Raw genomic sequence first — 13,500 nt, forward strand, 5'->3', positions numbered from 1 at the left:
CATTTCCTTGGAGACACGGGTGGAGTACACCTGCTTCCCAATTGTGAAAAGAAAGAGGTAGTCATTTTTCTTAAAATTTTAACTGTGAAACACTTTGATGATCACCTGTATTCATATGTGGTGGAGCAGAATGACAAGTATGAAATGATCAGTGTAAAAGATGATGCAGACATCAGACCACTAGACTTGTTGTCATCTTTCAGTGGAAACCAACTGCATGTAAATCCAAGATGCAAATTGAATTTCATGACATTGTTTGTTTATTTTGGGAGCATTTCAGTAGAATTTTAGCATATAGACAAAAATAGCATTTTAGGATAATTAAAAAAACCAACATTTTCAAAACAGAAATAGAGCCGTTTTCCTTTAATTTTTTCCTGAAAATAGAATTTTGTGTTGTCTCCTCATTATGGATTTTCTTATAGTGAGTCAAACATGAAAAATACAGTTTCCATTAGGCCTACTACAAAATGCAAAATTAGGGCACTTTTAAATTTTTAATTTTAATTTTTTTATCTTTATTATCAAAAGGTGAACCAGAAGCATTCATTTTCGGTATTTTTAGCTATGATTTTTAGCCAGAATAGCAGCAGGTCAGGGCAAGAAAATCCATGTCGGCACCAAGGGTATACTGGCACTCACAGCTTAATGCTTGCCCCACACACACACAGTGAACCATCAAGTTTATTTATCAAGCATAATTATTTTGTCTCTATAAAATCTTTTCTTTACATCACTAGTTAGATAATACATTTACACATACAGATCAGTTCATCAGATCATGAGCTGTTAGCAGCTGAGATGACCAGCTGCGTTCATCCAACCAGCGGCTCCTCACATCTCTGAAAACATAGCAGCAGATTAACAAACAGGTGTTATTTGGATAAACTGACCACATATTTGGAATCTACATGGTTACTGTCTCACGAAAAAAAATATTTAATCTTAATGAAGTGAGATATTAACAGTCCTAGCCCTTTCATGCATAGTGGTCACTACAGTGGACAGCTATTCAAAAGCCATTTTCCTATATATGCATGGGTTTTCATGGTATAATTACACATCAGCCACCAAAATGGACGCTAGTGCAATATTCCATACACTGCCATCCACTGGCCAGCCTTTGTAAGTGCAACACAAATTTCCAAAACCAAGATGGCTGATAGACGGCCGGAAACACTCAGCAGCTCAGGAATATCTTGCCAATCCTTCTGTGGTAGGAGACCCTTGAAGGTAAATATAATTTTGTAACATCAAGTAACAACTAAGGGGTAATACAATTGTTAAAATTTCCAAGTATTGATTTTATGTTGGGAGAAAATGACGATTAATCATCTTTCCACTAAGCTGAACATCATGCATGGCTGGCTATATTTCAACTACAATTTATACTATGACTGCAACTTTGTTGTTCTCAAAAATACGTCATCTGCAGTAACTTTTTTGGCTGTAAATCAATAGATTTATGTTATTAGAATGTAACTTGCAGTTTTGAGGGGGCTGACGATCCTGGGGGAGCTAAGGATGCTGAGGGGGCTGAGGATGCTGAGGGAATGCCTGGCACGTCAGCAGAATGTCTGGATTAGAAAAGAAGGATCTTCAGCATTTGAAGTTATCTGTAGCTCATGTACTAATAAATGCAGTAAGAGAGAGGGGAGAGGCTGAGGAGTCAGGAGCAAGGTTCAATGTTTTTGCATTGCATTGAACAGTATTAGAATATGTTAAAATATGTTAAAACATTAGTTTGACAGCATTAAAAAATATATATTATTTTATAGTTCTCACATAATATGTCATTGTATTCATTGGTTAGTTAAATACATATTTCTTAAGTCGAAAACTCAAACGCATGCTGTCCACCTGAGTGCAAAACTCACATGGACAGCATGCAAATTCATGCCTAAAGGAGAATAAAAACACTTGGGAAAAAAAATCCTGACTGAGGTTGTCATAATTCGTGCATGCAAGGGCTAGAGTGAAAATTTGAATTAATCTTGAGACAAAAATATGAGCAATTCGTGGGAGAAAGTGATGAGGAAGAGAGGACAATGTAAAGTTTTTTTCTTGTGGATTGATGACTCTCCCCTGCAAGTACTACATAAGGTGGGCAAATTGAAGAGATAACAGCCAATAACTTGGAGTAAAATAAGCTTTCAAAAGTATATGGGGCATAAGCATTTTTGAGATGAATGAGGATTAATAAATCTGGCCAACCCAGTCTTGTTTTAATTTTAAGTGTTCAAGATCAGTGAGGTGAGTCTTTCTTGTAACAGTGCTACTTGCACCTTATCTTTTTTAAGCATGGAAAGTATTTTACATCTCTTCACCATGTGAATAATACCTTAGACATTCAGTGTGATGATTTTTGTGTTACTTATGATATAGAGTACAACTTAAAATTATCCATTTCAAAAAGAAAAACAACCCATTAGAAAAAGAAAGTGCAGTTCACTATAATTTGGCAGATGAACTGTGCTGGAAAAAACATCTTCATGCCCAAAAAACAATGCAAATATGAAAATAGCAATAGAGCATAAAAGGCTATGGAAAACTAAAATTTAAATTTAAACAAAGAGCTACCCAATGAATAGTGCTGTAGGAGCACATGCTGCTAAAAGGAGCAATCGCTTCGGGAAAAAAAACAAAAAACACTTCCATATCCCATTCCCCCCTCACAACATAACAAGCATATTATTATTCTGGCCACCTAGATCAAAATTATTGGTAATAAAAGGGCTTCTCATTTGTTATTATTAACATGTTAGAATAGCGAGCCATACATAAAGGTGACTTCATCTCACTGCAAAAATTACATGAGAGAGAAAAAGCACAGTTGAGCAAAGTCAGCATTGAAACCCTCTTATGTTTGATTGCTCTCTCAAGATAGGATAGCTTCTGTATTGATTAAGGAAAACACATCTCAGTCAGCCATGATCACGTGACCAACTACTTGTACTCTGATGGAAGTTTGAAGTTCTCAGGTTTTTCGTTTGTTCGTTGTACTTCTTCCAAATGTAGAACTGTTTTTCTATGTAATGATATTTACAATGCCAAGTTATCTGTCTCTCTCTCTCTCTGAAAGGATTATGACAATGCCTGAATACTGCAGCAGTGTGGAGAGGCCTGATTAGGGGGATCCTTCCCTGAACTACATTTTAAAATGTTTTTAAAGACTTGAACAACTGATTCCATATGTACACACTCAAGGGGAAAATTGTGTATACCTACTGCATTAAAGAGCTGCATAAACTTCAGCTGAACAGCAGGGCTAACACAGTGTGGAGGAAAAGCTGGCTGTGGAGGAACCAGCATGGAGGTTCCTCTACAAACCTCCACTAAACAAAAGAACAGGGGATCTTCAGTGGAGGATCATACATGGGGCCATTGCTGTGAATTCTTTCACTGTAAAGATCAATTCAAGTTATTCAACAATGGTGCTCTGTGGTGGATGACAATCTTATTTTCAGCCCTGTTTAAATGAGAGATGTCTTATCTAAAGGACATTTTTTAAAACATGCCTCTTATTGTTATTGTCTGATTACTCAAGGGTGTTTTCATTATGTTTTTTATTTGTGAGGCTGTTCTTATTGTGGCTCCTTAAATCCCCAAAATACAGTCTGTCTAAAATCTGTCTGCCTGTATCTCTCACTCTCTCTGTCATGTTTAACAGCATTATAAAAATGGACTGTCTGTCCTCTCTCAGTCTGGAGTCCAGCTTGTAGACAGCTGGCTGTGTCTAAGGCAGCGTTTAGACCGAACACAGCCCTGCATTAAAACAATGAAAGGGGCTGCATTGATGGGTACCAGTGAGAGATGAAATACAAATCCAGGAAGTCAGTTGGAGCCACAGATGAATGTTTTTAAGGGTTATCAGACTCCAAAACACCACACAGCAGTTTGTGATACTCAGACAGTATTTTACAACTCTGGTAACTGTTTTATCTGCCATGATAATTTCAAAATAATTGCAAACAGAATGCAGTGTTCACGTTACAAAGTAATCCACCATGAATATGCGCTCAACAACTGTTAAGCCTGGTTTAACTTTTTTGTTTAATGACTGCTGTGGTGTTTTGCCAAGCCCTCTGCCATGGTATGCATGCTGCATCAACACACTAACCCCATTCAACTGAATAAGAGGGCTGCGTTTTTTCACACAGAGCTAATGTCAGTCTTAACGCCCCCAAACTGGGACACCTCATGAAAACACCAGCCAGAGATATATGGCTGGGGTCCGATCATCTAGGCTGCTGCACAGGTTGGTGAGGAAGGTCTGTGAAGCTCTGCTGAGGTCCTTGAGAGCATTTGCTGAGAATGGTACTCTATCTGATCAATGGGACAATGACTGTGTGTACATCATCTTCCTGTCTGTGCTGCTCTCAGGGAGTGGCAGGATTAGCCAGGAGGTCTTCTGTCCTTTAACATCACTCCACTGGGGCAGTCTGAGTGCTTGGAGGAGAAGGCTTTGTATTTGAGCTGTGTGAAAATGTCATTCTTTACATTTTCTCTGGCATGGTACAGGGCATTGAGGTGGACTGGGGTGCAGAACCTTCTCCAAAAGGCTGTTGGGGGTCCCTGTACAAACTGATTTCCTATTCACTTTAAATATTTTTGGAAATGTATTGTAAATGAAGATTTCTCCCAAGTTTGCATCAGTTCTTGGCACCAAATAATAACTTAATTTTATTCTCTATTGATGAGTATGTGGCAAATGTGCCTGTTTGAGCCTAATCAACATATTTCTTGCCATGCACCTTCCCAGGTGTCTTCCTATTAGATTGTTGATTGCTTAGTCCGTGTTAGTGCTTAGTTAGCTTTAGCTACAATGTGACGTCATCTAGCAAGGTGCCATAACATACTGTAGATGCAAGCTCACATCGTTGGTGGATTACTTTGTGATGTGACGATGCATTGCTACTGTTTACCTAGTGACGAGAGATTAATTAGTTGCCTCAGTGATAACTTTCCACAGTTGTAAAATCCCATCTCTTGAGCATCACAAACCATTGTGTAGTGTTTTGGAATACATTCATCTGTTACTCCAACTGGACTTCCTGAATCATGTTTCATTGCCTCACTGGTACCTTAAACAACCCCCACCACCACAGTCCCCCGTTGTTTTAATGCAGGGCTGTTTCCATTTGAATCCCCAATTAGAGTCTACAGCCATGCTAGTGTTAACTCAAAAGGCACTAACCTGTCTTGGCAAACCAGCACCTGCGGAGCCTGTGATACAAGTCTTCTGCAAGTCAAAATACCAACTGTACACCACATATGGTCTGTCAAGAAACAAAAATGTCTAGAAGGATTTTTTGCTTGAACTACGACTTTATTTACATATAACCTTTTCTTGTAATATTACACTTTCTTAAAATGACGACACTGTACTGACATACAGTATTACCACCGTTTAAAACATGGACAGTGTTTTCTCTACAATAGATTGCACTTTATTGTAAATGTGGCTTTAATATAATATATATATATGTATATTCAAAATACAATTAGTCAATTAATTGATAGTTGCCATTATTACTATTTGGATAATCAATTAACTGTTTTGAGTAATTTTTTAAGAATAAAATGTCCAAATTCTCTGATTGCAGCATTCAAATGTGATTATTTTCTGGTTTCATTAGTCCTCTATGACAGTAAACTGAATATCTTTGGGTCAGGCAAGGATTATCCACCAGGCCAATTGGGCCGATACCTGGATTTTTGAATATCAAATAAATTAATTGAGTGTGTTTGTGTTGAAATACAAATCAATAAATGCAGAGTTAGTTTATTTGCAAATAAGTAAAATATTATGATTGGTTTTATGATTGGTCCAACAAATGTTGGAGCAGTGGAGCAGCAAAGAGAATGACAAAAAAGGAAAAGGATATCAGAACGATGCTAACAGCAAAGAGGAGAAGGACAGTAACATGGCAGCAGCTGCTAGTTCAGCTGAGCATCAGCATGAAGCTAAGGCAGAGAACCACAGTCGTGCAACACCTGTTCAACTGCTCCACCCTCATCTCCACTTGAGCCCGACACCAATGCAGATGGCACAGACCCGGTGGCGGGTAGGTTACCAGTTTAGCAGCCTAACAATTTATCTATTACTTTTTACTATTTCAACCATACTTTTAGGTAACTATTTCAACCAATCAGGCCAGGAACCAGGATAAAGTGACTGAGGGGGCTGTTTAAAATTGCGCAGGGTCAATTTTTTTTCATAAAATAAAATTCATTGATTTAACAGCATGGTTTGTGTCCATATAGCATCTGGCCCTGCCATCTAAAGCGATGGCAGGGCCAGGATGAAGCGCTTCAAGTTTATCCCAGCACCCAGCGTTCATCCCTAAGGCTTCTGTTTCAAAATCAAAGGATACATTTATTAATCAGACTACTTACATAATAACGTCTGCCTGTCTGTTTATATCCTGTTTAAGCCTTAAAAGCTGAGTAAATCCATAGACATAGGTAGACTATTTTATGGCAAAGTATTTTTATTAACAACTTGGTAGGTTTTTCTGTAGTCATGTCCTTAAACTCATGGGTTGAGTGTTAAGTGTTTACCACTTTACTAACCCATAACTGCATCTTTTAACATTTTATCAAGATCAATGGCTGGCTGTGTTTTGTTGCTTGCATGGCTATGTGTCGAAATGGTGTTTGTTGTTGCTGTATTATTGTACTTTGCTGTTTCCTGTTGCTCTGCATGGCTTGTGTTCTGAATCATAGAACTGTATTGGTGGAAGTGGGGCAGTATGTGCTACACACTGTAGGCTAATGTGTTGATATTGTTGCTGCTAGCCCAGGAAAATATTGTAGCAATCATGTGGTGTAAATCCTGTATGACAGAAGATGTCTACAGGTGTTGATTGTTCTTCAGGTTGTGACCATAGGCTGTAACCTGTCAGTTTAAATCCTGTATAAGCTACAGCTTTTTCCAACAAATAGCAGCCTACACTGAAAACCTAAAATTGAAAAGTTGGATTGCGCATGTGTGTCTAGGGGCCTCTTCATTCTTAATCCATGCCTGCTTTGGGTTGTGGACTTAATCCATGCCTGCTTTGGGTCGGGACAAAAGAAGACCTTTAAAGATGTCATCTCGACATTTTTCACCATTTTATGACACAATAGGTAAAACAACTAATTAATCGAGAAAATAACTGACACATTCATCAATAATTCAAATAATTGTTTGTTGCAGCCCTAATGTACAGCAGCAGTTAAAAGTTTGGACACACTTTCTCATTCAAGTGAATGGGAAAGTGTGTCCAAACTTTTGACTGGTACTGTCTATAAACTTAAAATCTCACTCTGAGATGGCAAAAAGAACTTTTTCCATCCTACTACACACATTCTGAGCTCTCTTCGTCTGTCTCTACACATCTGTGTTTCTTCAAGGACAAAGACCAAGCAAAGAATTTCTTACACTTTGGACACCAGTATGGTTTCTCTCCAGTGTGGATACGCAAGTGTTGGTTGTAACTTCCAGACTGACTGAAACTTTTACCACATTGGTCACACCAGTATGGTTTTTCTCCGGTGTGGACACGAAGATGACGAATGTAAGTCCCTAACCTATTGAAACTTTTCCCACATTGATCACACCTGTTTGATCTCTCTCCAGTGTGGACACGCTGGTGTTGGTTGTAATTGCTTGATCGACTGAAACTCTTCCCACACAGTTCACACTGGTATGGTTTTTCTCCGGTGTGGATACGCAAGTGTTGATCGTAAGTGCTAAACTGAGTGAATCTCTTCCCACAGTAGTCACAACAGTATGGTTTCTCTCCAGTGTGGGTACGCACATGATTCTTGTAAGTACTTAAACAACGGAAACTTTTTCCACATTGGTCACAGTAGTGTGGTTTCTCTCCGCTGTGGACACGTAAGTGTACTGTGAAATTACCCCACTGACTGAAACTCTTTTCACATTGGTCACACTGGTATGTTCCATTATGTTTAAACAGGTGTTTTCTGTATGAAGTCTTGTTGCTGAAATGCGACCCACATTGGTCGCAGCAGTATGGTATTTCTTCAGTGTGGGTATGCAGGTGTAGCTTGTATTCATGTAATTGGCTGAAGCTGATGTCACATTGTTCACAGTGGTACAATTTCTCTTCGGTGTGAGTGATTTCATGTCGTCTTAGACTACAAATCCGACTGAAAGATTTCCAACACTGTTGACACTGATGAAGTCTGCTCCTGTCTGTGTCTGACTGTTTCACCTGAGGAGAAAAAAAAACAGAGAGAAATTAAAGAATGGTCTTGATAAAAATGCTGCTACCTATTAGCTAGCAATACTATGGTACTCCCACATGTAGCACCATCACCTATTGAATAAATTAATCTCAACAGCAGAGAACATTCATTAGACAGACGTTCAAAAACAAGCGTTTATTTCTAATTTACCCTGTTACCCTGTCATTTTATTCACAATTTATCCACTTTGTAATTTTTTTCAGTCAATGTTAAGCTCCTGTCAATGAAACTAAACATTTACTGTACAAGTGCCTCAAATTAAAGGCTTTTGAGTTGCCTAATTATATAACCCCTCTCTTTCCAGGTAGGCTTTTAATATGAAACATCAAGCTTTCAGTTTCATTGACATTACTGAAAAAACAGCAAAGTAGAAGTCATTTGAAATAATTAGTGAATGAAACTGGTGCTTTGACAATTAACTGTCACATTAATCTCTGTAATAATAAACAATTTATTTTTTAATACTCTTGTGCACAAGATCTCCCACCCTTAGTGGGTCACGTATTAATTGTTTGTATGGAAAAATACACCAAAAGTCAGGGGTTATGACTGAGAACATTGTATTTAACATTGATCACCATATTAGGCATTTGCTTGCTAAATTAGAACTTAAAACTTAAAGCTACCTCTTTATTTATATCTATTTTATCTAGTTTTTATTTTAGTCTATTATTTCTTTAATCTATTTTGATTTTTATTATATTACTTTTATTTCTCATGTACATTAGTGTCAAATTGTCTTATTATCAGCTTGTCAGGTCTTCTGTGAAGCACTTTGAATTGCAATAACCTGTATGAAAGGTGCCTTACAAATAAAGTTTGATTGATTGATTCTTGATCTCACCTCTTCTGAAGAACTCATTTCACCTTCTTATTGGTGAAAGTTAACAACCTCCAAATGCTTTTCTTCCTGTCAGCCGGCTGCAGCTCTGCAATGATCAAATACAGACAGACTGGTCAGAGCAGGAACATCACGACACTGGAACAGCAACAATACAGCAGCTACATGTGACTGTGGCAGGGTTTGAACCAGAATGCGCCATCACTAAAATCTCCACCATAAAACATAAAATATCCAGTCAAAAGAACCTCCCTGCACCCACTGTACTCAGAGTCTGGGCTTCTCTTTCTTAGATTTTATTAACTATCAATATTATTTTGTGAGTGAGGCTGTCACACGGTAAACATGCATCACAAATCAGTGTCTGTACACTTCATCACAAGATGATTTGTTAGAGAGAGAAAACCTTTGTACCACTTCGAATTTTAAAACATTAGTGAGAATTCAATCAATCAATCAATCAATTTTTATTTATATAGCGCCATATCACAACAGAAGTCATCTCAAGGCACTTTTCACATAGAGCAGGTCAAGACCGTACTCTTTAATATACAGAGACCCAACAATTCCCCCATGAGCAAGCACTTGGTGACAGCGGTAAGGAAAAACTCCCCTTTAACGGGTAGAAACCTCAAGCAGACCCCGGCTCTTGGTGGGCGGCCATCTGCTTTGACCGGTTGGGTTGAGAGAGAGAAAGAGAGAGGGAAAGGGGGAGGGGGGACAGAAGAAAAAAATCACAACAACAACAACAACAAGCACAAGCAGCAACAGCCAGGGAAGGATGCCATCAGGACTGTGAAGGACCGCAAAGGTTCGGCCCGGGACTCAGGTTAAGAATTGTGTTTTCTGGGGGAGTTTTTTGAGTTCAAAATGATCAACAGAGTGATGAGTCTGTCAGTCATCTTGTGTTAGCTGTCAATGCATGTAAATTGAAAAGATACCCACTTAAAGGACGGGTTCACAATTTTTCAAGTCTGTCTTAAAAAAGTCAGGAGCCCAAATGAACACTGAAACATGTTTTTCTTGCTGTAATCATTCTTCCTGTTCATACTGAACATTAGAAGATCCCTTCATAATGCACTTACAATATAAGGGATGGGGGATAAAATCCACAGTCCTCCTTCTGTGCAAAAATGTATTTAAAAGTTTATCTGAAGCTAATATGAAGCTTCAGCATCCAAATGAGTCAAATCAAGTAGATATCTTTCAAAGTTTTCAACAACAATTGGCCAGACAAAATATTAAACGCAGCAAACACAGCATTTGCCCTAGACTTTTTAAGCATCTGCAATTCTTTTAACCCTGTGCAGCACGTCTCTGGACCTACTCATAATCATGGACACACTCTTGATTTAGTTTTGACTCTAGACATGCCGCTTAACTCCTTAAATATGACTGAGTTTGCCTCTGACGATAAATGTATTATCTTTGATTTCCACACAGCTAAATTAAGCTTGACAGTTAGTCTGCAACAGAGCAGGCTAGATTTTTCTCCTCATGATCTGTTATTTCACTGATTAACTGTTATTATAGATAAAATTAAAGTCAGGGAGATTCTGTCTGTCAGAAAGAAACACAGTTTAAAGACATTTATATTTTACATAATTTGTCATCATTTCCATTCAGTCACATGTGAGGCTCAAAATTCCTGAGCGGGGGGTTCGATATGAATTACATAATTTCAATTTTCCCTGCAACATTTAGCCCGATAGATAATTGCCAGTGTTCAAAAGACACTTGACTATGATCTGGGTTATGAAATAATGAATTCACAATCAGGATATCAATAAATAATGAATAAGTAATGTAAACGCATTCTGCCAGTAGAAATGGTTCATGTGCGTCTGAGCAGGACACAGTACGCAGTATAAATACAGAATGCAGGTAATTATTTAGGTGTTTGTTAAACAGGTAACAGTCTGCAGAGAGGAAACAGCTGCTAGCAGTGATAACTGTGAGCTTTTATTAGTGTCAGCACAGTGCGCGTGCGCAGACAGAAGTGTGCGTACATGCGCACTGTGCCACTCCGTCAGAAGTCACTGCCGACTGATAGATGATCCAGCTGTGATCAGCTGCCACTGTCAACAGAAACACATGACGCTTCAGAGAAAAGGACGTCTCATTTCTCTCCAAACATGCCTCTCTCCTCGCACGGTTTCCTTGCGTCTCTCCATGTATCATTGGTGGGAAGGACTAAGACACAAGGAAAAGAAGCAATTAAGGGAAACGTGGATACAATTAAGAGACTTGAGATGTACACAATTCCTGCGGTCTAAATTGCCTTGGTTACCGAGCAGGGAATAATATAAGCCACAGTGATGGAATTAAACTTTCACTTAAATTAGCGCGGCTTATCGAAATAATGTTAAGCCAGGCATTTCCTTTATCCAGCTTGATGGAATACCCCTCTGGTGTATTGTTTGACATTTGTCTTGATATAAGATGCTGCATCTACGTGTTTATATCTATAGCACTGTCGGGGCGAACTTAGCACCCAAGCAAAACACATCCGAGCTAACATGCTAACACAAGTTAGCCGCCAGGAGCTGGAAGAAAAGTGCTACATTTACACACTACTTCCAACTTCAGATAAATACGAAGTGCTTCCACTAAACAGTAGAGTAAACACAAACAAAGCAAGAAAACAAATAAGCTACCATTTTCTCCACAGTCTCTCTTCATCTATTGGTGCCGCTGCTCTTGTCGCCACCATCTTCTTTATATTTATTGCCGGATCGCGAACCAACGTACAACTTGCATACCGCCACCTACTGTATCGGAGTGTGTAGAGTCATGACACGAAACCATTCACTGACATCTGTATTCTGCTTCTTCTTTTTGAGTTTTATGGCGGTTGGCAAACAACGACTTTTGTATTAATATCTGAATCCCATTTCTTCTGCCAAGCCTTAACGAGGCTGAAGTTGTTATCCGATTCACAGCCTCCGATTGGAATTTCCCGGTCCACCTTAAAAGTGGCAAAAGCCTTAAGAGAGGCTAAAGATTGATTAAAACACAGAATCAGACTCTTGAAACCTCTATTCTACTTGTAAAAATGCAAAAAAGTGTGATCTCACTCCTTTTTTCGCATCTAGATCACATTAGACCAGGTCCAGATCAGAAACCACTATACTTAGACCCATCATTTATGGACTGGATTAACATAGAGACTCCAGAGACTCAATAAAACACAGTTTCAGATTTGTGAAAAGTTTATTCTATTTGTGAAAAAGAAAAAAGGGTGATTTAACTGCTTTTTTCCATCCAGACCACATCAGACTAGGTCCAGATCAAAATCAACTATACTTAGACCTGTCAAATCTGGACTAATTATCTAAGAGAGGCTAAAGATTCTTTAAAACACAGTTTCAGACTTGTGAAATCTTTATTGTATTTGTGAAAATGGAAAATCAAAAACCACTATACTATACAATTTCCACCGCAGCCTCCTTATCTGAGAAAAAGGCAGAAAAAAGGTGCATGAGGGAGTTAAAACACCCCAAATAACAATCACTGAAAAAACAATCAATATAGTGAAAAACGCTGGGTGAAAAAGATAAAAGACAGATAGATAATTAGAATAGTTAGAATAAGAAGTAAAATCAGTTTTCTTTCAAATCAAACATCCCAAGATATGAGTGGAAAGTATTGTTCTTGCAACTGCATTCATAACCTTTTTTTTACTCTTGATGCTACTTCAGTACACTTTACCAGCAAATATTACTGGGTCCACAACAGAAAATTGCAGATGAACATTTAATATTCAGGAATTCACATTATAGACACTACCACTGACTATCCCTGTAACAAACTGGCCACAATTTCACACACTGACCATACACAGTCCAGCCATATACTAGGTTTTGACCTATTCTTGTTTGATTACACATAAACAATATGGGTTTCAGATTACAACATTTCATTCTGAAATGGAAATACATAAATTAAAAATAGTTTCCTAATGACCCGACTATGTTCAATGTCGGTGAGATTGCAGAAATTTTGACCTCTTTACAAACCTTTTAAATTTTACTTTGTTTGCACTGAAAAGCGATTACTTTGATTTTTCCTCTTTCCAGCAAGAATGATCATAAAAGTGTTACCCTGTTGATTTACACAGTGTAAGGACAGAGAAATTGTTGTTCATTTATTATTATTATTTATTTATTTATAATTGGTGTTCATTTCTTATGGACAATCAAACTTAAAAACCTTACACGAACCAATTATGTCTAAAACTTACTGAGTGATTGCAGACTAGCTGTGCAGACAAGTACTGTGACTACTACGTAAAAAAAAAGTAGCTGCTGGATCAAAGTTCTGGTCCTCAGCGTCCTAGGCTACCTATTGGTGCCCATCGAAAACTTCAAATTTTTCAAATTTCAAATTGGCGGCTTTCC

The 13,500-nt window shown here is 38.1% G+C and overlaps 1 protein-coding gene and 1 long non-coding RNA gene across 4 annotated transcripts; one reads left to right on the forward strand and one right to left on the reverse strand.

Moving 5' to 3' along the window:
- The first annotated feature begins 974 nt into the window (after window positions 1–974).
- LOC122979368 lies at window positions 975–3,631 on the forward strand. The gene is made up of 2 exons (XR_006402844.1): window positions 975–1,233; window positions 3,083–3,631. It is a non-coding gene; the product is annotated as an uncharacterized LOC122979368 (long non-coding RNA).
- Window positions 3,632–6,529: 2,898 nt separating this feature from the next.
- On the reverse strand, window positions 6,530–12,030 carry LOC122979358 (zinc finger protein 239-like). Of its 3 annotated transcripts, none has more exons than XM_044346734.1 (5): window positions 11,758–12,030; window positions 11,240–11,293; window positions 9,104–9,188; window positions 7,275–8,225; window positions 6,530–7,227 (listed from the first exon to the last, which is right to left on the reverse strand). In XM_044346734.1, the coding sequence occupies exons 3-4, from the start codon at window positions 9,119–9,121 to the stop codon at window positions 7,344–7,346; spliced, it is 900 nt and encodes a 299-aa protein (XP_044202669.1). In that variant the 5' UTR covers window positions 9,122–9,188; window positions 11,240–11,293; window positions 11,758–12,030; the 3' UTR covers window positions 6,530–7,227; window positions 7,275–7,343. The 3 variants fall into 3 exon arrangements, with proteins under 3 accessions (XP_044202669.1, XP_044202667.1, XP_044202668.1); XM_044346732.1 differs by having other exon boundaries at window positions 11,110–11,293; XM_044346733.1 differs by lacking the exon at window positions 11,240–11,293.
- Between the last annotated feature and the right edge of the window lie 1,470 nt (window positions 12,031–13,500).

The sequence above is a fragment of the Thunnus albacares genome, chromosome 3 (genome assembly GCF_914725855.1).
Source record: "Thunnus albacares chromosome 3, fThuAlb1.1, whole genome shotgun sequence".
Taxonomy (NCBI): Eukaryota; Metazoa; Chordata; class Actinopteri; order Scombriformes; family Scombridae; genus Thunnus; species Thunnus albacares.